The 26,035-nt window shown below is 34.5% G+C and overlaps 2 protein-coding genes across 2 annotated transcripts; one reads left to right on the top strand and one right to left on the bottom strand.

The window, feature by feature from the left end:
- Positions 1–91: 91 nt before the first annotated feature.
- LOC149740887 (uncharacterized) lies at positions 92–21,454 on the top strand. Its single transcript, XM_089873021.1, has 14 exons — positions 92–299; positions 4,630–4,879; positions 5,364–5,483; positions 6,783–6,927; positions 7,780–8,044; positions 9,194–9,289; positions 9,560–9,715; positions 16,201–16,326; positions 17,900–17,982; positions 18,322–18,490; positions 18,864–18,987; positions 19,282–19,380; positions 20,077–20,209; positions 20,540–21,454. Exons 1-14 carry the CDS (start codon positions 222–224, stop codon positions 20,643–20,645), a joined length of 1,950 nt encoding a protein of 649 aa, XP_089729147.1. The 5' UTR covers positions 92–221; the 3' UTR covers positions 20,646–21,454.
- Positions 20,871–24,586, bottom strand: LOC149740886 (carbohydrate sulfotransferase 14-like). Its single transcript, XM_089873025.1, has 3 exons — positions 24,237–24,586; positions 23,091–23,527; positions 20,871–22,463 (listed from the first exon to the last, which is right to left on the bottom strand). The coding sequence occupies exons 1-3, from the start codon at positions 24,354–24,356 to the stop codon at positions 21,884–21,886; spliced, it is 1,137 nt and encodes a 378-aa protein (XP_089729151.1). The 5' UTR covers positions 24,357–24,586; the 3' UTR covers positions 20,871–21,883.
- Positions 24,587–26,035: the final 1,449 nt, after the last annotated feature.

Below are 26,035 nucleotides of genomic sequence, written 5' to 3'. Positions count from 1 at the left end.
ACTTAAACACTTTAAAAGGGCTTAAACACTTTAAACTTTACTTGCATAATCATGAATCAGCTTGATAAATGCAGTCTTTGGAATATATAATATATTTATTTCCACAGATATAATATATAGTATATATTTATTAATTTATTAAGATGAAATATTAGTCAATTGTTTACAAACAAGAATTAAGGATAACGAACCTGGAACGGAACCGACCTTGATTTTGAACAATGACGTCATTACAAACTGGTTTATTTGACGACAAGTCTTGTGTGGATGATTTACTGGATTCAAACTACCTGAAACTGGTCAGTTTTGTGAAAATATATAATTTTTGTGCATTATAAGACATGGAGAAAAAAAATATATAATACACTGTGTATCTATAATTGAAAACTCCCTGAAACTGGTCAGTGTTCGTAAAAAAATGTAATTTTTTTTTTTTTTTAAAATGTAATTTTTTTATTTATCTGGTTTAAAATGTTTAGAAAATATTTTTTATTTAATCCTTTTTCTATTTATATGCTACTGCGTCTGGAGAATGAAAAATCAGCTGAATTTAGTTTTTTCTTTTCTTGCCAACATTGTTGCTGTTTTAGAAGAACTGTCCGAGTACAGACAGTAATCAGTATTGCATTATTAATGAATAAATTATAAAAAGGCTATAAATGGCCCAAAATTTCTTTGTGCAACATCCACACAAAAATGACAGATTTAAGTTTATGCTTTGAGTTTAAAGTTTCTAGTTGACTATTGTGTATAAACAAACCTTATTTAAAAAAATCGAATTTAAAAATGCAACAATCATAAAATAATGTTATTGGTTCTGGCATAGTAAGCAATACAACAATAGTGTTTAATATTTGTGGTATTTGGGTTTATGACACAATAACAGCCATTGTTTAAAACCTAGATATTGTTTCCTGTGTATTATATTATTGTACCTTGAACCAAGGTTTATCTATTTAACTGGCATTAAATAGAAAATATTAAAATTGTGTAAAATTACCATCCAAAATATGCTATAATTTTGTATTTAAGTAAGAACAATTTAGAAATAATAAATATTTTCTATTCAAAATATTTTGGTAAAATTTTGTTTCTAATACTTAAAAAAAAGTTTGTTTTTACATCCAGATTTTTTGTTACATTTTCCCACCCCCTGTAAGATAAATTTTGTCTCTGAATATCCTGGTTCTTGAACAGGATGTATTTGTTCATGAGCTCGTTGAAAATAGGATGTTTATTTTATTGTTGCGTCATAAAACGCTTTAACCTCTTACACTGTATTCTTAACCTTTAAAAAATATTTTTTTTAAAAATCCTTTTATATTTCCAAAAAATGTTCAAATGAATTCAAAATTTATGATAATTTCAATTAATAGTATATTTATGGTGATAGGTAGTAACAGTATAGAATTACTATACATATACAGCGTATTCAGCAGTGGTTTCACCAACAATAAAGGCCTAAAAAGGTGGAAAAAGTATTATAACACAAATATAATGATAACACCATTTTCCTCCAATATTTTTGCATTTCTTCACCTACAGAAAGTTCTAAATATATTTTAACAATCCTTTCCATCCATGTTCCATGATCTGTAAAACCACTGTCATTGTTCGTTTCTCCTCACGCATTTTATTCACAATCACATTCACATAACCATGCAGACAACTTGAATATCAAACAACACTCCCATTTATGCTTGATGTTGCATATTTGAAACTTCTTTAAATAACTGCCTGGTTCATTTAGTTTTATCCTTAGGCGTAACATAAAAAGAATGTTGAAAAAGGGAAACTAAATTTAATATCCCTTAAAAAAATTTTTTTGTTTATTAAATAACTATAATATTCTTAAAAAGATGTCTGTTGCACGTTTGAAAGTTTTTTTAATAGCTAATGTTGTTATCAAATATTAAAATATGATTTTTTTTAGTTTTATAGCTCTAATAAAATTGCATTAGGTTTTTAATAGATGATATCATTTACTTTTTTTATGCATTTTAACATTTAACATTGTAGTAATAAAGTTTGGTATTTATTTATTCATTACTATTTATAAGACTTTGTTTAAAGTTTCCCAAATTTTCTGTTTGTTTATTTTTTTTGTAGAAGCATTCATTAGAAAGTAAAGTGGTTTACTAAATAATAGATAAGCTCGCCTAGCACCATTACACCACCTTGTACATGCATAATAGCTTAAATATTTCAACATTTGTTTTATAATCTTATCAGTACATGAGTGTACTATAGCATAGATAGGGTTATAATATTAACACTCTATAAATAGATGGCTTGCGTCAATTGGACAGATGGGGTTTTACACACGGTTGCCACACCATATTGAAAGTGAAATTACTTTGTTTTACAATACCGTATGTTTCCCAACCTGTTATAAGAAGAGTTGTGAATATATAAACACATATATATAGCCCTAAATTTTAAATTCTGTGTCCAATCCTAATTGAATAGGATTATGTTTTGAAGTCAAACTAACTCTTCCTCTACATTTATAAAAGTTTGGTACCTGCATTTATATCAATTACATTTGTATTATATATACATATGCAACTAAACTTCAATGCCTATATTATAATATAGTTTAGATCAATTATATCTATATACAGTAAATTATATATAGTTTATATATTTATATTTATATAACTGATATACAAAAACTATGGATTAATTTAATTTTAAAAGTAATAAAACCAACCCCACTTAGTTATCATGATGTTAATTGTTTGATTATTGTTATTCCAACAGCTCAGATATCTATTAGTTGATTAGAGTGTCATACATGTGGTCTTACACACGTGCTCGTAAAATGTGCTGTTCAGCACTCTACATCCTGTTTCTCACATTATTAATGACAAGCTAACTAGCTACAAACTGACACTTTCATTTTAATAACCACATCTTCCATATAGAAGTATTAGGTGTAGTGTAATTACCACCATGAGCCAAGATATCTCAGCAAATAAGTATATGTGATTACTGTAGCTCAGGTCAGGCAGGAAATAATAAGCAACAGATAAGTGTCTGTTTTGACTTGTAAAAGTAAAATTAATATGAATATTTTTGATCAAACCAACTTTTAAAATGGACAGTATTATCGTAAGTCTGTAATTACTTTATAAAGTCTTAAATACTAGTGATTTCATTTCATAAAAAATTATATATATATATATAATATATATATATATGTCTTTTTATGATGTCTAAAATGGGCAATACATTTTAAACTTGTAACAAATTAGTAAAGGGTTTATTTTATTTTATTTCACAAGGAAGTTGATAATATGCATTGTTGTTTTACTCCTTATAAAGTCCTAAATAGTATTTCCCAAGAAATTGTATGTTCTTTTTATGAAGTCTAAAAACAGTCATTTAAATTTTGAACTTCTAATATGTGTATATAATATAAATCAAATTGTCAGTAAGTGTTGATATCCTTCCACAATAGTAAGTGTCTTGGTGTAAAAATTTAAATTCTCATATCCTGCTGTTTTGTTCGTTGATTCGTACACAGCATAGTAAACGAATGTTTAACAAAGTCTTGAAAAATAAACAAAGTTTTTGCGATAGTTAGTCGAGAGAACAGTACATGGTGGTACATCCTTGTTTGTTTTGTCCCTGACCAATGTTTGTTCGTTGTATTGTTGGGCAGGAACCCGGCGTCTTTTATTTAACGAGTCTGGAACAATTGCGTTTGTCGTTTTTTGGGGCGACAGAATTTATGTTTGTTCTCACCAGGTGTTGGGGGGCTCTTTGTAACATGCAGGTGTCGTTTCACGCAACACAACGGGTTATGCGTTAACAAAGGATTAAAATTTTACAACTTTTTTACTGTCTGGGTCTTAATAAGATTGCATATGGGTCCAAGTTAAATAAACTTAAATATTACAATGGTTGTCCTTTACTTACAGCATATCAACGATTAATCTTTTAAACACTGTTAAAATTGTTCTATAGGTTTTTTTTCCATAACACAACGGTAATGCGTTAACAAAGGTTCAAAAAATATATTAGCATGAACTCAGGAAGCCAAGAATGACTTTTTACAATGTGTGTCTTAAGTGAACTTGAATATGTCAAATGTTAACCTTGAATTGGTAACTAGTGGTAAATCAGTGGTTTTTACACTTTTTAAAAATCTGTTTGAAAAGTTATGACCCATGGTATGATCATGTTAAAAATCTGATTCAGCATGAGTTCATGTAATACAATTTAAATAACCCTACTTAAAAGCATGGAAATATTTTGTGTTTTTTTGTCCAATAATAATTATATATAAACAGATATATATATATACATACATACATATATAGTCTATTAAAACAGCAACAAACTCAGAAAATGAAAGTTATCTTTCAAAAGAATTTCTCATTTTAATCACATATAAAATACACAATGTCGAATGAAATTAATAGAAATTATTTTCACACAGATTTACAGATTTAACGCTTAAACTAATGAAATAGTTCAAAACGTTTATAAAGTAAAATACAAATAAAAATCAAAGATCAATTTTCCTTCTAAAGAGATCATAAATATTAACAAAAATCAAAAACCATATTTTTTTCATAAGTTTATAAAATAATGTAATTTTAAACTCATATTTTCTTCCAGCCTTTCTGTGATGAGGACTTAAAAGACTTCAAAGAGCTAGCCGGACAATTCTGGGGCAGCGAGGATTTAGAAGACGACACATACGATATCCAGTATCACCATGGCCTTGCTTCCCCTGCTTCCGAGTCGTATTGTCTCTCTCCCACCAGCTCGACCTCTAGTGGCCAAACCACGGACAACACACACTCGTTGTTGAACGAACGACCTGACACCCCACTTATGGCTGTGAAGTTTGAAGATTTTTCCAACGGTTCGTTAATTAAATGTTTTTTGTTAAACTACTGGACTATATATGAAATATGACTATAGGTCATGAACTCATCAATGAATGAATATTACACTAACACCAAGGGTACTACCATCCAGACCCCACTAAAGCAGTTTATAGATATTCAATAACTATATATATAATGGAGAGTCCATAAGGTTAAGTACTAAAGTGAGGCTCACCTGAGATATGGTCTATTACTCCATTACTCCAACACCCAGACTGCTACCAAGTTACCAACTGAGACAATGTATAGACGCAGTGAAGTTTCTGTATCTAAATTCTATTAAACCCATCTAGTGGTGCAGCCAGAAAAAAATAAGGGGGGGGGGAAGATTTAATAAAAGAAATTTATTTTAATTTTTTTTTTTTTTAAATTATTTTGTTTATTTTTTTTGGTTTAAAAGGGGGGGTTGCGACCCCCTAACCCCCCTTGCTGCGCCACTGAACTCATCCCTATTTACAGATTATGGTTTAAATGCGATTGGATTCCCGAGCTTTGAGAATGATACAGACGGCCAAGAAGATTCGATTGGTTTGAATTTAACAATGGAACCAGTGGATATGATTGTCTCTAAACCCACAAGTAAGTACCTGCTATCACAATGTTAAGTTGTATCTTGTATACATAGGTTTCTACCTAAAAGGGGAGTGGCAATAACAGTAAAACGCAAAATCCTGAAACCGAATTTCACCTTGATGGTTGAAATGTTTTTGACTGAAGCAGCACAGAAATTGTATTTATGCCATATTACTATATATATATTATAATATATATATAAATATATTAATGTACTGAGCCACCTGGGATTTGGAGCTTATGTTTGCAATTACTTAATTAAAGTAATGCTACAGCCAGCCTTAAAATAAAACCTGCCAAACTGAATATTGGTCTGACATTAGTCATAAACGTGTTTGGCAAAGGACCATGTGTCTAACCATAGAGTTGATACAGTGAGTCATAGACTTACTGATTAATATGTTACTTTCTATGTCTCTTATTTCGCAAACATTTATTCCCTTGTGCTTACCATGCAAGATTAATGCAAGCTTGGTATTTGAGTTATTGTATAAACAGTACCACAACTTCCACAAGTAACATGGGTGTAACCAACGTGTTCAATAAACCTGAAAATCCAGTTCATCATGTTTCATGCTGTCACTTATGCCGGCATTTCTTGACATCCAACATCTAATACTGATAATGTAATTAGATCTTCTGGATCTTTTAGCGACGCATTAAATTCCTTAAGATTCATAATTATAATTTATAGGTCTATATTGTACTATATACAGTTTACAATTGTACACAGTACATTACTACATTTTCAAACTTTTTTTGTGTTATTCTTATGCTTCTAATGTAATTAGATCCTTTGAATATATTTGCGGCACACCAAATTCTTGAAGATTTATATATATATATATATATATGTATACGTATTAACATATATACTATTTAAAGTTACAATTTTACACAGCAGATCCCAATAGCTCAAAACTTGTTTGTGTTTTTGTTGTTAATTAGTCAAAGTTCCATGGCATGTCAAACAATGCACACATGCAAACAAACAAGTTTGGCATGCTAGACAAACCAGTGCACATTATGGTACATAAGCTTACTGTCATGGTACAGTGCTAGTCTGTTGTTTCTATATTTAAATGTTCTGTTCTGTGGGGTTGATGTCCTTTTTGAGGAATCTGGGATTTAGGCAATGGTTGGCCAATTACCCCAACATTGTATAACAACCAACATTCTATTCTATATGTGTTAGGTCCTACAGCGAGACACGTCATGAGCCCTGAGATTGAAACCAGGGCCCATTACCCCAACAGAAAAAATTTATTGGTTTTTCTATGTTTAAATTAATTCTTCTTGTTTTAGGTGATTTGAAAACCGGATCTGAACGAACATACGATTGCAGTTTTGCATCTAACGTGACAAACAACAATATGATCACGATTTCTAAAGCTGATGATGGAACGGCATTGATCAAACAACCGAATAAGGAAACACCAATGGAATTTAGGTAAATAATAATTAAACTAGTAAAATGATGAACTAATAATATAATATTAAATGGAAGTTCAAATGTTTTATTTAAAAAAAAAAAAGCTGTTCAAATAGATATTATAGTTATACAAATATAATATTTATACAAAAACAAGTTCAAATATATTATGGTTTCCAAGAAATAGAAAAATGATGAATTAACAATATAACAATATTTAAATAACAAAAGAAAGTTTGAATAGCTATGTAATAATAGTTATACAAGAGAAAGTTCAAAAAAAAATTAGTATAATACAATATAATATTAAAACTTCCGAAAGCATTATTTTAAGTTACATTCATAGTCATATTTATTTTGAGCTTGTATTGCCTTTAGGGGAATAATGAAAGCAAAAAAATGATAAATAAAATATAAAATTCAAACTTCTAAAAACTGTTAGGATCTGGTGCTACTAAAACGTAACAGACAAAAATTAAGTCCAACTAATTTTATAACAAAGAGATATATTCCGCCAAATTGGCATCGTCAGTCTTTTATTCAAATAGATTTGTAAACCTACTATTTCTTATTCATTCCTACTCATATGTTACACTGCTATTGTTGCCAGGCATAATATGGTTTCCAAGAACTTATCTTCTGGCACAAAAATTAGCGTAATATTATATTGGAAATTTGAAACCATCGTTTTATCTGCCTCCAACCAGACTTTGTGAGGGTTATCTTTGTGAAAATCATTTCTTGGAAAACAGTTGGTTTATTGGTTTAGCAGCCGCACTTTTACACCGACACTTTTACTCAAGTAGTTTTTACCCTAACAGTGTGTTTTACGATTTTATTTATGTTAAATGATTTTTTACTCCTGAACAGCGTTTGTAGTGAGACACCTAGTGTTGAAGTCATTGACACCCAATATATAACGGACAAACCAACGAGCATAAAACAAACGACCAAACCAACAGCCGATGAATTGATTGACATCAGTGATCTTATCAAGATACCAACAGTCACAACTGCACAGAAACTAAAGCTATCACCGACCCAAACAAAGTTGGCTACTAATACCTTCACACACAAGGCTCAGATACAAATACCAACTGCAGCTTTGCAAACTATACTGAAGAATGGAAGATTGGTAAGTACTTATAACTTTGTGGGTTTTATATATAGGGACCTATAAGATCTGGAGTTATAACTTTGTTACTCAAACTATATGTATATAGTGTATATAAGCAAAAAGCATAGGCACCAAACCTGGGGTGGCAGGGTGGGCAGGCTACCTAGATTTTTCTACATTGTAATAATCAATATTTATTACAGCAATGAGGTGAAAAATGATTTTGTGTCTAGTTTACCCTACCTTACTGCCTCCCATGTGTTTATATACTACCTATGTGTGTAAAGGCAGTTAATTGGATAATGCGCCAACTATGGTCTAAATTCTAGTTTGTGCAAGTTTTGAATGTCTTTGGATAAAAATACAAATATTTTTAGCAGTTTCGAGCATATGGTAACTTAGATATTTAGACACATTAATACACCACAATAATCTTTGTTTTGTCGCATTTATACGATTGTTATCTGATATTTAATCCATTGTTACAACAATGCAGGTAGACAATGCTCATTATCTGGAATTATGATTCAATAGAATAGATAAAATGGCTATTGTTTTGTCATAATCATTCGATTGATAATATTTGTAATAAAATAAATAAACACATTTAACCATTGTTAAATAGACAATGGGTACTATTGTTAACTAATAATTAAAACAAACAGATCCATCGTGTTTTAATTATAGTCAAAACGTATCTGTTTAATAAATTATATTTAAATAAACAAGCACAATATGCTTAATGTATGTATAATGTGTTGCTTATTTTATTATATTTCATTTTTAAATAAGTATTTACCTGTATACAGTATTATATTATTGAAGGATTTAAATTTAAATTTGAATTCTGCTTAAAATTTTGCGTTTTTTAAAAGAAGATCTGTTTACTTATATATTACATTAGGCCTGGCAGCAACAATAGAAGAACATTTGTTATTGTACTGTGGGGTAAGATGGGACAACTTTAACACACAATATCTAAATAATCGGATCATATTTTAAACAATTAACAACAGTCTATGGAAGTCGTGAGGATACGGTTTTATGATTCTTTGAATGTTCTTTGTTTACTACCAAATGGGACAAGGAAATAGAATGAAAAAGTGTCCCATACTCTACCACTCTACTATATACTACTACTATTTGTTATTATTTATTTGTTTCCAGGTAACAACACGTTTGTCGAGTGACATCACAGGTTCGAAGATTAAAATAAAAAATGAAATCGATAACGATTTGACTTTGAAACTTACTTCTGTACGGGTGAGTGGCAACTATATATGTTTACTAGATATCATATTTATATTCAAATGTTTAAGTTTTTTCTAGAAAAATTTGAAGTGACATTTTTTAAATGTAGTTACACTCAAAGTTGTCAAACATACGGAACCACAATGATCAATGTGATGAATCCAATATTTTGCCTCTGAAAACACTTTTTATAGTTTTATAATACCAAGAAAATGTTACCTAAATAAATATAACTTATAAATGATGTAACTTGTGTAAATATAACCCCTAACCCCTATACAGCATGACCTCCCCCCTACCCCGCCTAGCAGCGCCAGCAGCGACACAGAAGGGTCCAACAGCCCCCGATCGGTGGGTACAAGCGGGTCACCGGTGTGCCATCTTCGTGTATCGCCTCACTCAACCAGTTTGACAAGCCAACTTATCTCTTCGACTCAGGTTTGTTGATATGTAAACTAATCGCTCACTGCCCTGGGGCGGTTGCTTTCTAACTTAACTCATGCGTTTCCAAGGTTGTCCCATTATTGGCGCTGATCAGGTATGCCCTGAAAAGCTTATATGTATTTCCATTTTTCCATTCTTTTTTTAATAAGAGACCGTTGATGCCATTTAGGCGAAATATACACCTCTTATACAAAAATTGGTTGGACTTGATTTTTGTCTGTTACGTTTTCGTGTACCAGCACCAGATCCTTACTGTATTTCTTTACACAAGAATCGTTCAACTGTAAGCACCAGATCAGGGTCAGATTGGCGGAATTTATTATAAGTTATGTAAATATGGTTGCTTTTGTTAAGAAATATTGGGTTACTAAAATAAGATACAAATTGGCCACTTTATGAACGATTTGTCCAGTTTATAATATCTGTATCATAATTATGTTGTAATATAAATAAGAATATTGTTCCATTCTATATGTGTCCGGTCTTTTGGCAAAGCACAGTACGGTTTAAGATACAGGCATTAGTTGGTCCATTATTTTTTATAATAATTACAAAAATATGAGTTTTTGCACTATGGCCCTGACCCTAAAGAGTTTAACAACCCCTGTATATTTCCCCAATTACTTACATTATAATAGCTATATTGTATAGTGTTTCTCAAATAGTATGTCGTAATCGTTAAGTTAACGAATCCAAAGATTTAATTAATTATTTATATTTGTGTTTTAGTTGAAATTTAACATTGTTAAAATTGGGTAATGGTCCAACTCTGGCATAAATCTTACTATATGACCTCACCCATATAGAATAGAATATTGTTAAAAGTTTGAACTTTAGACTTAATAGGTCAACTTTCCAGGTTTAACAATATATCAGTACTCTGCATTGATAGATAGCCAGTTATAATAGTAACGCTTAACCACAGTCTGGCCAGTGGTTGCTAATTTTCCTGTAACCCAGGAAACGGGATATTCTATATGTTATAAAATGTCTCCGGTAGTTTAGGATTTAGTTAAAGCTGTCGAAATTATTTGAAGTACTAGTGTCATGCAACCAGAGGGCAAGCAGGGCCACCTTTAGATAAAGAAATATTATTTAAAAACTTTAATTTGCAAATGAGCAAATCATAAAACACAAAAGTTTGATATAAACATAGACGCCTAACCCTGGAACTTTATGCACTGGTTTAATCAGTAAAAATTAGAACAAAATTTGTTTCATATGAATGCGTGTCTAACTTTCCCTGCCTCCCCTGTGTTTTAAAAGTATGGTGCCTATATGGATATTCATATAACATTCCCCCTAATTGGTATATATATATATATATGTATTGGCGCCCCACAATAATTTAGCGTTTATCTGTCGTTATGTAGCACTTAAAGTTAGCTTAGTGAGCCTGCATTGATTTTACGAGTACTTTGGATGGAAAACAACTATAGATTGAACATGGGTTACTCTCAGGCCACTTTAACCACTCGTGTTCCCGTCGAACTATAAGAGGCTACTGTTGTTGCCCCTTCACTAGGGGTTACTGTTGACATAGTGTGTAAAATGACAAGCTATGTTATACTATTATCAGATATCTTTGTGGGTAATGTTAAATACCTTTAGTGGTCCAACTTGGTAAAGTTGAAACATACAAATAAATACTTCAGATTCCTAATAATACAAAAACCGGATTCATAGTAATACAAATGTATATTTTTAAATTGCAAAAAGTGGCTTTGTGGTAATGTTATATAATTATAACAGTTGTTTTGTTTGCTTGTTTGTTTTGGATTGTTCAAATACCTTTTTTATGGGCTCATTTCTGGCCTATAAAATTTGATTGACAGAAATTGTTTTTCTGCAATGTAGCAAAACTGTAATATGGTTGAGTTTTAAATTAGATCTTGGAAATTATATTATGCGTTGTAGCAGTAGCTGCATAATAATAAATTTGTTTGTATTTCTACTGTATTTAAATATATTCAATGCTTAATGCAGATATTTTGCATTACTATTTTAATGAATAATTTAAATTGATTAAAATATTGAAAATTCTTCTGTATGATTTAGGATATTTTGTGTAGATTCTATAACTTAATAAAGTTAGACTGCATTTTTCTAATTCCTGTACAAATTCCCACCTATTAATTTGCATACACGTGTGTACTTCAGCGTATGTTATAACGCTGGTAAAACCATATTATATTTGAACAGCTGGCATAAGTGCTGTGGAATAATGGAGTTTGAATGCTAAAATGCTATATATTTGTTATTGATATTTAAATAATGGCAGAAAATCTGTGTTCAAACTTTTGGGCCTAATTGAATGACTGTAACTTATTTATTCTTGTATGATGCAATGTTGGGGCAGTTCGGTACATTTGAATTTGTCGTTAAAACCAAGACAAACTGTATATTACAGTATTTTAAAAGTTACGGTTAAAAATTTAAAATTTGGTGTAAATCTTTAAAAAAAAACATACAAATGCATTTAAAACTAGTTCTAAACCTATAGTGTTTCACTTCATATTAATTGTACCTTGTGCACATGCACATTAAATACAAAAATGAGAAGATTTCCGGTACATTTAAATGTACACTAAATACAAAATTGAATGCTTCTTTAAAAACCAATTTAAACTTGGACCAAACCCATGAATAAACATATAAATTATAAATGTATTTAAACTTGTTTTAAGCATGTTTAAATTAATAACTGCAACTTGTAATCGATGACAAAATAAAAACCAAGGTAAAAATTTAAACACATGTCCAAAAATTACGACCATGAGTCTAAAGCAGTTACTACGCTCATATAATTTACTACGCGTAGTCTAATCCCATAGTTCGCAGCCATAAGCACGTGGTGGATAAGATACAGGATGCGGCTGTTACTATTTCCATGTAACTCTACACTTCATTCCATAGCATGCAGCAATAATGGACCAACTATATCTCGGGTTGCCAAGCTTTTCATAAACACATTGTAAACACATACAACCAGTAGACTAGTTTGCTACAATATATGGTCAAATTTGTGAAGTAACAGCATATGTAAACTAACTATATATAAAGTAAACTTTTGTAAATGAACACAAACTATTATAAAAAACAATATAGTTCAATTTAGTGCAGCATGGAACCCACTATATAACATGTTACTATTTTTTTTAGCTAATACAACAATATAAAGTTATATTGTTTGCTTTAATTGGTGCAATGTAGGTTGGCATTGTATAAATTTCAACTATAAACCATGTTTCAAGGTTTTGAGGTTGATAAACATATTGTAAAGTTATATAACACATATGATTTGGGTGCACTATAAACGATGCTGTTTATTTCAGTGTAATATCTGGTAAAATTGGGTATACGTCTTTTAATACACCAAAATGTATATATTATGTTTCTAAACTTTTGCAGATAACTACTGCATTCCAAAGCAATAGTTTAATTTGCTGCTAAATGGGTATATTTGTGTTCTATATATTTCTATATAATTGTGTATGGTGCATATTTTATTTGTAAATGGTAAATTAGCAGTTTTGTTCCATTCAATTTAAAATAGGTTGTTGTTTTTTCCCGAATTGGTGAAATCTCCGATATTCTGTATAATAAATCGTCTGCAAATACAATATTTCTGTTATAAACACCAAACTTTTATTTGTGGTTTATAAAAATATACACGTTACCTTAATTAGGAGACATTCCCTTTAAATGATCACGTTATCCGCATTATACTGTGTATAGGAATTCTAAAATGCTTTAATTCAGTGAAGTAGGTTTCCGTAATTTTCGCACTTTACCCTGAAGGCGTTTTGACTCCCGTGTTATAAATAGAAACGGGGAATCGCGTCGTTTTGCTCGTTCGTTTATTTGATGATAATTCAACTTATCTGACGTTTCTAAAGGCTGTGTGACGTCACGGTACCATCTATTACGTTTAACAGCAGAATTCCCCCTGATAAATGTCCGCCAAACAATGTGTATATAGGTATTTTTTCTTTTAAACGGCGTTTACACTACAGCGTAATTTGCCTCTGTGTAAAAAGAATAAACAAAGAAAAATATCTGCACCAAGCGTTGTTGAGCGCAGGTCAGTGTAAATTTTTCTTTGTTTGTTTTTGAAACTACAGCGAGCCACGCTGTAAGGTAATAAACGCCACTTAAAAGAACAAACAAAGAAATATCTACACTGACCTGCGCTAAACAACGCTTGGTGTAGATATTTCTTTGTTTGTTCAGTGCGTCCATTGTTATTATACCGCGTTTACCACATGTACTGTAGATTTACACCCGGGAGTTATAACCACAAACCCCATTATAGCGCCGCGTTCTAATTTCAAATACGCTTGAGGTAAACACAATCATACACTGTGACGTCACAATAACATGTTGGCACGAAAGTCCTTTGTTCGTTGAATAATTACCATCGTTACGTCACAATGTTACTTCTTGTTTATGTCATTTCAAAATATTTTGAACTCGATACGTAACAACCGCCATTCTTCGGTGTTATGACGTAACAAAGCTCGATCATTGTTTCTTTGTTTTAACTCAAAGTTTTAGAATTGAATCAAAATAAACAATGGTGAATCGCGCGTTTCGCTGTGACGTCATAATACCGTGCTGAATATTTTACCACGTGACTTGACAGTGAGGAACCGGAAATCGGAATTAGCGCCCTCGTGCGGGTTGTTAGTTATTTTAAGAAATCGATTTGTTCGGCATTTTGATTGTTACGTCACACATTCCTCTGTTATTACAAACAAACCGATTGATTGTTTGAACGTGAGCTTCGTAGACATGATCTGATTGGTCGAGCGTAAACACGTGAGTTTAAGGCTCGTAATTGATTTGTCGTGATGTGACGCATATTGTGACGTACTACAAGCCGAACTTTGCGGGTTGGGGTAAGATGGTCCATGCTCCCATTCTCCTTTATAGTCCTATTTTGTTGTAAACAAAAGTATATTTACAGAATTATATAACCGCATCCTAACGACTAAAAGAGCGTTGTTAATTGTTAAAAACACGATCAGTTTATATGGGATATAATATGCTAAAAGTGTCCCTTGTTTCCTCTGTCTAATATTTTATATTCGTGTTTAGCTCGGTCAGAGTGGATATTTATATCCTAGGTTCCCGGTAATTACTTGCTTTATCCTAAAATATTCCTCCGCGATCGATGTTCGGTGTTAATGACGTCATTAATCGCGAAACCGCGCTTCCCAACCACGTGACAATTGATGGTTCCTTGAATAGTCTTTATTACGTCACAAGAAATCAATATTCGCATATTCGCGAAACTGTCGATCAAACACGGCTGTCATTGTCTAGACGTTTCGAAAATTCTCTGTGTTTTCATGAAATTTCTTGGCGTGAGTCAATTTCGTGAAATATCACATTGTGAGTGATTGTCGGCGTGTTGTGACGTCACAAACCCCATTCAAGACACCGCTACAAACAACCTGCCGCGACATCGCGAACTTTTTATTCAAACTTTCGAACTGAATCGCTTCCGGCTATTTATGACGTCACAAGAGTTTCACGAAACCGCTTTTAATCGCGTCCCACCTTGACACGCCTCAATGGTTGACGCACCTACGTAACAATGCACGTGTAGCTATGAATAGTGACGTAACAATGCATGGGACTGGTTTAGCGTTAAATAGCGCACCCCGCTCTTTGTTACAAGTTGTAGAACAACGTAAATCGAAATGTTTATTATGACGTCATAATATTCGAACGCCAGGTCGCCTGGGGACGAAACATCGCGAACTTTGATTCCAGAAACTCTGTAATTCTTTGTTCTTCCGGATTTCATATATTCGGGAATTCCTCTGTTTGTTAATTCGCTTTGACGTCACAATGTACATTGTTGTAACTGATTTAGGAGAATTACTATTATGACCTCACTGTGGTAAAAATCGAACCCGGTCTCTATCTCAAAGAACAATGATTGATTGTTACGTATATGTGACGGATGTAACCTGTACTTCTATAGGGACACGTATAAAAACTGTATTATTACGTAATAATAGTGTTTTCTGTGACCGTCTATTTTAAACAATCCGATAATAACGGCGTATCGTGGATTCCCAGCAGAGATAATTTAAAAGTCGCTCCTTGTCTGACTGCATTACACAGTAGTACCGTAAGAATATAAGTAAAATGACCTATATACGTTTGTTAAATTGTTATAACATATTTTGGACTGTTATTTTATTCACCACTTTCCAGCAATTCGCCTCTATAAGTATTAAGGTCATAAGCGGAGGTCTGATTGTGCCCATTACCCCCAAAAACCTTTGTGTTCTGGCCTAATTTTTAGGCTAGAGTTGCCCCATAGGCCCCCATTACTCCGACCTTACTGTTACAACAATCTTGAAAAGGTAGATTGCCTTATTTCCTTAATTTTTAATACAACTTTGAAAGGACGTGTATTACAACAATCACCACAATAACAATTATAACACCCTCTCCTACAGCGTTACACCCAATCGCATGGCACTCTTATGTTAACGGAAGATGAGAAAAGGACGTTGGTCGCTGAAGGTTACCCAGTACCTGCTAAACTACCACTCACTAAAAGTGAAGAAAAGTCGTTGAAAAAGGTGGGTTAACTATGTGTATATATAAATATATAAGTTTGATATTGTTATATATGTATATATATGTTTGTACAGTTCGTTATTGATGTAGTGGGTTGGGGTAAGGTACGTGTTTTATTCTCTTTCCCCCCTCTAGTAATATAAAATGATATATACATATACTATATATGCCAACGGTAGCCATCTTACCCTACAGCACAAAACAGTTAAAAAAAATTAATAATAATAAGCGTTGTTCAGCGCTGGTCCGCGTAGATATTTCTTTGTTTGGTCATTTAAGCGGCATTCACACTACAGCGTAGCTCGCCTTAGTGTATAAAAACATACAAAGAACTATTTACACCCAGCGTTGTTTAGCTCAAACCAGCGTAGATGTTTCTTTGTTTGTTCTTTTAAGCGGCGTTTACACTACATAGTCGTAGTTCAAAGTAATACATACACCCAACGTTGTTCAGGGCAGGTCCATTATTACAGCTTGAAATAAACTGATTACGCCTTTCACGCTTTTGCATATGAATAATGATCAATTAAATAATGAAGCTATTTAAATAAAACTTATAATACAATTCAAATGGTCCGTATTAAATTATCGCTATCCATTTTAATAGAAGCGTGTTAAACCTACTATATTGTATGCAACACCTGTGTTATGAAAATTACGATCAATTAATTATAGGAGTTGTAACAATATGTATAAGGGTTTCGGGTAATTGGCCAATGTGGGGCGTCGGGTAATGGGCCAATGTGGGGCGTCGGGTAATGGGCCAATGTGGGGCGTCGGGTAATGGGCCAATGTGGGGCGTCGGGTAATGGGCCAATGTGGGGCGTCGGGTAATGGGCCAAAGTCCCATAGCATGCCTCACTGTAGGACGTGTAGGTTGTAGGACTTCACCTATATAGAATAGAGTGTGCATATACAAAGTTGGGGTAATGAGCCAACTCTGGTCCAAATCCCAGGTCCCATGGCTTGCCTCACTGTAGGACGTGTAGGTTGTAGGACTTCACCTATATAGAATAGAATGTGCATATACAAAGTTGGGGTAATGAGCCAACTCTGGTCCAAATCCCAGGTCCCATGGCGTGCCTCACTGTCGGACCTCACCCATATAGAATAGAGTGTGCATATACAAAGTTGGGGTAATGAGCCAACTCTGGTCCAAATCCCAGGTCCCATAGCATGCCTCACTGTAGGACGTGTAGGTTGTAGGACTTCACCTATATAGAATAGAATGTGCATATACAAAGTTGGGGTAATGAGCCATACTATAACCTAAACCCCAGGTCCCATGGCGTGCCTCACTGTCGGACCTCACCCATATAGAATAGAATGTGCATATACAATGTTGGGGTAATGAACCAACTCTGGCCTAAACCCCAGGTTCTTTGACTTGAATCATTGTAGGACCTCAACCATATAGAATAAAACGCACTGTATGTGGTTTAGGGTGATAGACCAACTAAAGCCTGTACCCTACTGATAAACTTCACCCATGTAGAATAGGAATTCGAAGGTACCGGGTTTCAGCCCCACCCATGGTATAAAGAAGATGTCTTAAAAAGTTGTTTTAACTCCCAGGTTCGACGGAAAATCAAGAACAAGATTTCCGCACAGGAAAGCCGACGGAAAAAGAAAGAATATGTGGAGACGTTGGAAAAAAGGTAATTACGTCATTAAAATACGTCACCGTTACGTCATCTAATTTCGTCTGAATACTCAATGATAATGTTAATATATAATTTAAGCGTAATGTGCCAACTCTGGCTCATCCTTTGTCGTAGAACTCATATATGTATATATAGAGTAGAAAGTGCATATTTAAATTAATATCGTGGTAATGGAGCAACTTTGGTCTAAACCGCAGCACCCATGGCGTATATTCTAGTAGGACAATATGATCTTAAAGACGTTTTAAAATGAAACAATCTAACCTCACACACTTACTCTAATTGTGACGTCACAAACTCTACCATCACGTCATAACCCACTCATACACGCAGGATGGACGTATATAACAGGGAAAACACCGAGCTACGTCACAAACTTGATTCACTTGAGAGCAGTAACCGATCTCTATTAAGTCAATTGAAGTCCTTACAAGTGTTAGTTGCCGGCAGCATCCCGAAACCTTCCAGGACCGTTAACACTCAGACCAGCAGTTGTTTAATGGTGGGTCGTGTTAAGATAATTCAATACGTTGTTTTTAATATGTGTTATGCTTTATGGTTTCTATACCGGTGCATTGGGTCAGGCACATACTGTTATTGGCGCCGTGGCATAGTGGTTAGCGTGGCCAAAAGGTAATGGATTCAAGGCTTGTCGCTGCTACCATTGTGGTCGTATGTATCTTTAGGCAAGACACTTAACGGCAATTGCTCCAACCCAGTGGTCACTAATTGTCTAAATTGTCAGCCATACAGAAAAAACTCTCGTTTTTATCTTTGACTCAAATAAATAAATATATTTCGGTGCTACATTTTTTCATGTACTGCATCATCATCTATCTTCTATGACGTAATATTTAATGACGTCATACACACAGATGCTTGTTCTTTGCTTTGCGATTTTCCTCGGAGGGTGGTTCCCCCATCTTTCCCCCATAAATTCGGGGTTCTCCGCGATTACGTCATTTGGGAAAGCTTTCAACAATCAACCTGAACCAAATTGTAAGTTGTGACGTCACTTTTATACTTTATACGTCATATAGTACTGTGGGGTAAGATGGGATACTGCTAAAAAAAGGAAACATGACCCACCTTACCCCAACCAAATATATATACGTTATATACGTCATGTCAAAAAAAGCATTTTCATTAAAAAAATCTGTTTTTGTCTATTTTTTATTCTTTTACAAATACGCGATTCGTCCCAAAACAGCTACTATTACGTAACACTCGATTTCGCAAAGTTTCGATTTTTTATCACGTGATATCGATTATCGATTGTTATTATGACGTCAGGGAGGTCACGTGTCTTGATGCCGGAAGTCAAGTGTGACGGTTGCCATGGTTACGACAAGTGGAGCAACGGAGACCAATCAGCGATCGATAAAAACGCGGGTAAATTTAAATTTGAATTTGAACAGTTATTATTATTGTTAATTACTATTTAAGTGGCGCGCCATTTAATAAGTGCCATTTATGTTGGCATAATATAAATATTCTTTCAGCGGCTTATCTAGTATAAAAAACGTAACGTATTTCTGTTTTTTTCCAACATTTCAATCCACATTTCCTGATAAAGTCTTGCAGGATGGCAGACGAAACGTTGAAAATACATTACGTATATCATACCAGATCAGCCGTTAAAAGATTATTTTCAAAGCCCAGTTTTGACGTCCTGTTTTAAATCTAGTAGATACCGTGATTAGCTTTACATATATGTAAAAAACAATGCATTATCTACCTGTTTAATACAAATGCAAATCACAAAACCTTTGATTGATTTTAAATTAAAATTAAACCTTTTTATATGCATATGCAAGTTATGTTGTTCAGATTGTTGTTTTTAACCACACTATACGTCTATTGATGCCCCACAACGTGAGGATAATTAAGTTACATTTATGGTAACTTGTATGTGACCACGAGGTGTATGAAACAGAACACTAATGTTATAACGACTGTCGTTGCCCTGCCATGCGAGGATAAAAAAGTTGCATACGTGGTAACTTGTAAGCGGGCACAAGGTGTATGTTGTTGCACTGCCGCACGAGGATAAATAATTGACAATATTTAATCATTTTTATTTCTTAGATGCAATCGAGCCGGGTGACACATACGACGAACCGGCAGGTGGCGGTAGCACAACAAACGATACTGGTGACGAAACAAGCAAGATTATCGCGAACACAATGGAAGCGAGGACAGCTGCTGATATATTAGCAAGGTAGGGTGATGTTAGTGTATTGGGCACGTAAGTAGTGAGATAGTAGGGTGGGGGAAGATGGGACACCTTCAGCAAATGATATCAAAACATCCTGATCGTGTTTTATATACTTAACATCGGTCTATGGGAGTCGTTAGGATACGGTTTTATAATTCTTTGAATGTTCTTAGTTTACTACCAAATGGGACATGAAAATAAAAAGTGTCCCACCTGTGTATTACGTGTAATATTTTCGACAAAGTGCCACGAAAACGTAACCAACAGGAATCAAGTCCAACGCTTTATATTTTGTGTTTCGCCAATTTTTACATTTGAGTTATTTTTCCGCAGTCGCAAGGTAGCGGTGCAGGGCAGCAAAATGAAAGTTGTCGGTGACGTAGACGGCCCGTATGACGTCACAAAGAAAGTAATCGCGAGTCACCTCGTCGCCGAGTGACGTAATCAACCTATGACGTCACCACCCTCTGTACAAATGCTTTTATCATAGGTTGCCATAGCGACCCATGTGTATACACCTGTACAGACGATTTTGTTTTTGTTTCGAAAGTTGCTTCGCCGGGCCTCGAACCCGGTAACTTTCGACTTAAACTCGCCAACGGATTTCTGATTTGTCGAACCTGGACTAAAATATCAATGTTTAAATTTACTGACCTTAAACAACTTTTATTTCTTTTATTTTGCGTCGACCATTGCGCATGCGCGAACCCTATTGCGCATGCGCACTCTCGCTATTGTTATTTTGCGCGTTTTCTAGTTTTGAAACAAAAATCCATTTTTTGTTTGACGGGCCAAAATACCCTTTTGTTACGTGTTGCTGGTTAATTATGACGTCATACTCGTTTATCGCATAATAAGGCTTAATAATTATGATGTCATAATCGTGTAATAGTGCCATCTAAAAACTCTTTGTAATTGAACAATTAATTTCTCGCCCTCGCTTTTATTTTTAGAGTGCCTTTTGTGACGTCATTGCAAATCGTTTGCAACTGTCGACGAACGTTGATGACGTCATATTAACGTTAATGACGTCATAATACTGTTTTTCGTTCGAGACCAGGGGGACAACCGTGCAATGAAAGTTATAATGTGTAAATAATAATCCATAGATAGTAACTAACACTGCTATGTAGTTCAGTTCAACCAAGTGGTGCCTTTGTTCGTTCACAATGTATTACTACGTCATACGGGAATTCCCCACCGCCAAGAGACTGGCTTCGTGAATAAATAAGCTACGTATATTGTAAATTTTCTGTTTTATTTGGGTGGAAAAAGTGATTCACGTAAGATATAGTTGTGACGTCACATTCAACCACAATTGTAGCTTGTGGCGTCATAATTGATAATAATAGCAATTCATAAAGTAACTTTAAAAAATCTGAGTCATGATTAGTTGTTAGAGCTTCAACAAAAAAAAACTAAAAGAGGAAAAATACAGACTGGTACGCAGCCATCCCTGTTGATAACGAATCAAATTTTGGTTACGCTTCGGTTGGGGGTTGTTTTTTTGTGACGTGATTGGTACAATGCTTGGACATGCATCTTGTAGAAATACTCTGTCAATGTAAGGTTATTTAGTTAAAAAGGGAAAGACTGCGTAGCAGTCTATATTTTCCATATTGGCCAACGGTAAAATGAAAACATTAATAACTGAAGGGTGATGGGTTCGATCCCTGATCAAGGTACTTCTTGCCACGGGTTTGGATATCCAAACAACGAATAATCCACTTGATATTTTTCAACAAGTTTTTTAACCAGATCTTCTGAAACCTCATTCTCTAGCTCATTGTCGTAATTTCCCGTCGGTTTTTGTAGTTTATCGAAGGGAAATTTAAGTTTTTGTGCTTTTATCCTACGTAGTATGTAACCTACGTCATCACCCATATTTTCCTCTCTACCTATGAAGTCATAAGGGACATTGCAAGGCGAACAAAGCTCATTATAAGTTTGAAATAAAGTTCGTTTAGCGCCTAACAAGCCAGTAGGCGGGTCGACTAAATATTTCACAAATTCGTTCATACGCGCGAATTTAGTGTTATTCCGCCGCACTATAGAATAAAATAGATCCGGATCATATCTTCTTCTTATATCTCGTGACAATTGTAGGTAATTATCGTGCAGCTTCGTTATATCGTCTGGTGACAAGTAATTATGAAAGTTACCAACAAGCCGAGATAATGGCTCACGCACAAAAGTAAACTTGAAGTAATTTTCGACTCGGTACCGGATCGAATTTTCGTTGTATTGCCATAGGAGCCTGTGGAAAAAAATGTAATGTTTGGTAATATTTTAGCAGCTTAAAATGAAGGCATTCTACCAACCATTCTAATTGTAGCTACTAAAAGTTTTAATGTATTTGTCGTGCGTACATCTATATGGTACTGTAGTGGTGGTCCACGAATCCCTATATTTCCAAATCTTGTTTAACAGTTAACAACACCAGGGATTTGTGTTTTAAACAAGAGTCATCGCTTTATCACAAACCATATCGTTTTCTATTCTATATATGAATAAGCTTCAGTGAGGCACGCCAAGGGTCCTGGGATTTAGGCCACAGTTGGCCCATTACCCCAACATTGTATATGCACTTTCTATCCAAAATGGGTGAAGTCCTACAGTGAGGCATGCCATGGGACCTGAGATTTAGGCCACAGTTGGCCCATTACCCCAACATTGTATATGCACTTTCTATCCAAAATGGGTGAGGTTCTACAGTGAGGCATGCCATGGGACCTGGGATTTAGGCCACAGTTGGCCCATTACCCCAACATTGTATATGCACTTTCCATTCTATATGAATAAGCTCCTACAGTGAGGTACGCCATGGGACTTTAATTGGGATTTAGACCAGAGTTATCCCAATAACCCCACCACCTTCACTCACCTTTTAGTTGGACCTCCTGCAAACCTTAGATCCAAATAATCTTTACCCGCCCCTTCCTCCAAACTAACAATTAAATTTTCCCAAATATCAGAGTTTACGCCTTCCATTGAACAATATATAACTTGATGCTGATCTGACACCAGTAACCGTGGAAGTCTTAAGTTTTCTTGCACCCTCTTGGCTTTCCAGGACCAAAAATCAAACAACTGACTCTCTGTAACAGTTTTAGTCGACAAACAACTTGAACGAAGGTGTTCCTTTCGCAAGTTTCGTATTCTTTCATTCTTTTCGTCCCCTACAAGATAAACGCTGTTTCGGATTTGCACTTCTTCGCCTAAGATTGATTTAAAATTGAGTTTTGAAACTTCTTTGCCAGTCCAGTCTTTTAATTCTTCCGATTCTTTTTCTTCGTCTTTAAAATCTAACCCAGAGTTGACCTTTAAAGATAGAAAGATTTACTGGTTTACCCTAGCAACAAATACTTGGGTATATGTATTTAATCACTGTTTAACCTAGCAGCGTGTTAGGCATAGTACAGTAGTGTGGGGAAGATGGGACACCTTTAGCAAATGATATCCAAACATCCTGATCGTGTTTTATATACTTAACATCGGTATATGGGAGTCGTAGGGATAAGGTTTCATAATTTATTAAATTTTATATGCTTCCCACCAAGTTGGACGAAAAAATAGAATGAAAAGGTGTCCTATCTTCCCCCACCCTACTCTACATATTACTGTGGGGTAAGGTGGAACACCTTTAGCACATAATATTCAATAATCGTATTTTAAACAATTAACAACTGTCTATGGAAGTCATGGAGATACAGTTTTATAATTCTTTGAATGTTCTTTATTAGAAAATAGAGTAAAAAGGCGTCCCATCTTTCCCCACCCTACTATACAACCCGCTGAAAACATAAGTGAAAGTGCGTTGGTTATAAAGTGGCTCTTTAACTTAATAAGAAGCAACTTACAGTCGGTTGCAGCTAGTTAATTACACCAGATTACTTGTGTGTTTAAAATACCATTCTAAATTGTTTTTACATTAAACGAAAACGCTGTTGCTTCATCGAGCTTCGAACCCGTAACCCTTCGCCCTTTACTCAAAGTTGGTACAACAGTCGCAACACATAAACATATTTACCTGCATTTGCGTTACGTAATACTTCATCATTAACGATGCTAGAGACAGTACAACACATGTTAACGTTAAACATTTTAAACTAATTCGGATTCTCATAGTTTGATTGGCCTCCACCACCATTGGTTCTAGATATACGACACATATAGTATTACGCTTTATAACATGGATGTCTTCTCATACACCAGACACACATGGTGTATTCATACACCCCATGCTCACTGTTGAGTTATAACATGGGTTTCTTCTTACACACCAGACACACATGGTGTATTCATACACCCCATGCTCACTGTCGAGTTATAACATGGGTGTCTTCTTATGCACTAGACACACATGGTGTATTCATACACCTCATGCTCACTGTCGAGTTATAACATGGGTGTCTTCTTACACACCAGACACACATGGTGTATTCATACACCTTATGCTCACTGTCGAGTTATAACATGGGTGTCTTCTTACACACCAGACACACATGGTGTATTCATACACCTTATGCTCACTGTTGAGTTATAACATGGGTTTCTTCTTACACACCAGACACACATGGTGTATTCATACACCTTATGCTCACTGTTGAGTTATAACATGGGTTTCTTCTTACACACCAGACACACATGGTGTATTCATACACCCCATGCTCACTGTCGAGTTATAACATGGGTGTCTTCTTATGCACTAGACACACATGGTGTATTCATACACCTCATGCTCACTGTCGAGTTATAACATGGGTGTCTTCTTACACACCAGACACACATGGTGTATTCATACACCTTATGCTCACTGTCGAGTTATAACATAGGTGTCTTCTTATACACTAGACACACATGGTGTATTCATACACCTCATGCTCACTGTCGAGTTATAACATGGGTGTCTTCTTATACACCTGACACACATGGTGTATTCATACACCTCAAGCCCACTGTCGAGTTATAACATGGATGTCTTCTCATACACCAGACACACATGATGTATTCATACACCTCATGCTCACTGTTGAGTTATAACATGGGTGTCTTCTTATACACCTGACACACATGGTGTATTCATACGCCTCATGCTCACTGCCAAATTATAACATGTAGAAACTCAGTGTAAACAGGGAAACACAAAACTCTAAACGCCTGGGTTGTGTCTCGCTACTATATTAGTTTCTTGTCATATAAACGGTAAACATTGTATCTGAACAAAAGGCGCGGGGTTCCCCACCGAGCTAGGCCGTAAAGTACACCTTCACTCTTATAATTTACATTTCCTATTTAAAACCACAGAACTTTGAGAAAGCTATATCTACACAAGTGCTAAAACCACTGCTCGTCTTAGTTTAAAACTACAGAGCTTACGAGATGGCACCCATCATGCATGGTTGACCGTCTGAAAAAAATCATTCAATCGAAAAGTCGGATCTATTCTATTGTTTAAACCCGCAACTATTCTCGTACGCCAGGCCCCGTGTCGTCACAAGACGTAACAATAGATACTGTGACGACATAATGAGGCATTGTACCTAATCTAGAATTCTAACGTTTCATATAGTGGTCTAATAATGCTGTTCCATAACAAACTAGATATACTTTTTACTTTAAACATATAGGCCTTTTATATAGTGGTAACCTATACGGAAATGAGATTAGGATGTGTAGGCGTAACGGTTGCAAGAGGGTCTTTTCAGGTTTATGTTTAGTTGTTTATTATGGCAGTGTGCGCTCTATTGAATATAAATACATGGGACTATACAAAGAAGACGGAAAATTTTTTTCGCTAGAGGCGGTAATTATTTAAATTAAAAAATA

This window comes from Ciona robusta, chromosome 2 (genome assembly GCF_009617815.1).
Source record: "Ciona robusta chromosome 2, ASM961781v2".
In the NCBI taxonomy this organism is placed as follows: Eukaryota; Metazoa; Chordata; class Ascidiacea; order Phlebobranchia; family Cionidae; genus Ciona; species Ciona robusta.
Note: the sequence above shows the minus strand (reverse complement) of the source record. Positions and strands in the feature narration are given on the sequence as shown.

Excerpts from the sequence above, each read along its gene's own strand:
- LOC149740887 (XM_089873021.1), top strand. The coding sequence starts at position 222 with ATGACGTCATTACAAACTGGTTTATTTGACGACAAGTCTTGTGTGGAT. Across the intron at positions 18,988-19,281 it reads CAATCAACCTGAACCAAATT|GGAGGTCACGTGTCTTGATG; the intron begins GTAAGTTGTGAC and ends TTATGACGTCAG. Across the intron at positions 20,210-20,539 it reads GCTGCTGATATATTAGCAAG|TCGCAAGGTAGCGGTGCAGG; the intron begins GTAGGGTGATGT and ends ATTTTTCCGCAG.
- LOC149740886 (XM_089873025.1), bottom strand. The coding sequence starts at position 24,356 with ATGGTGGTGGAGGCCAATCAAACTATGAGAATCCGAATTAGTTTAAAA. Across the intron at positions 23,528-24,236 it reads ATTACGTAACGCAAATGCAG|GTCAACTCTGGGTTAGATTT; the intron begins GTAAATATGTTT and ends CTATCTTTAAAG. Across the intron at positions 22,464-23,090 it reads GCAGGAGGTCCAACTAAAAG|GCTCCTATGGCAATACAACG; the intron begins GTGAGTGAAGGT and ends TTTTTTCCACAG.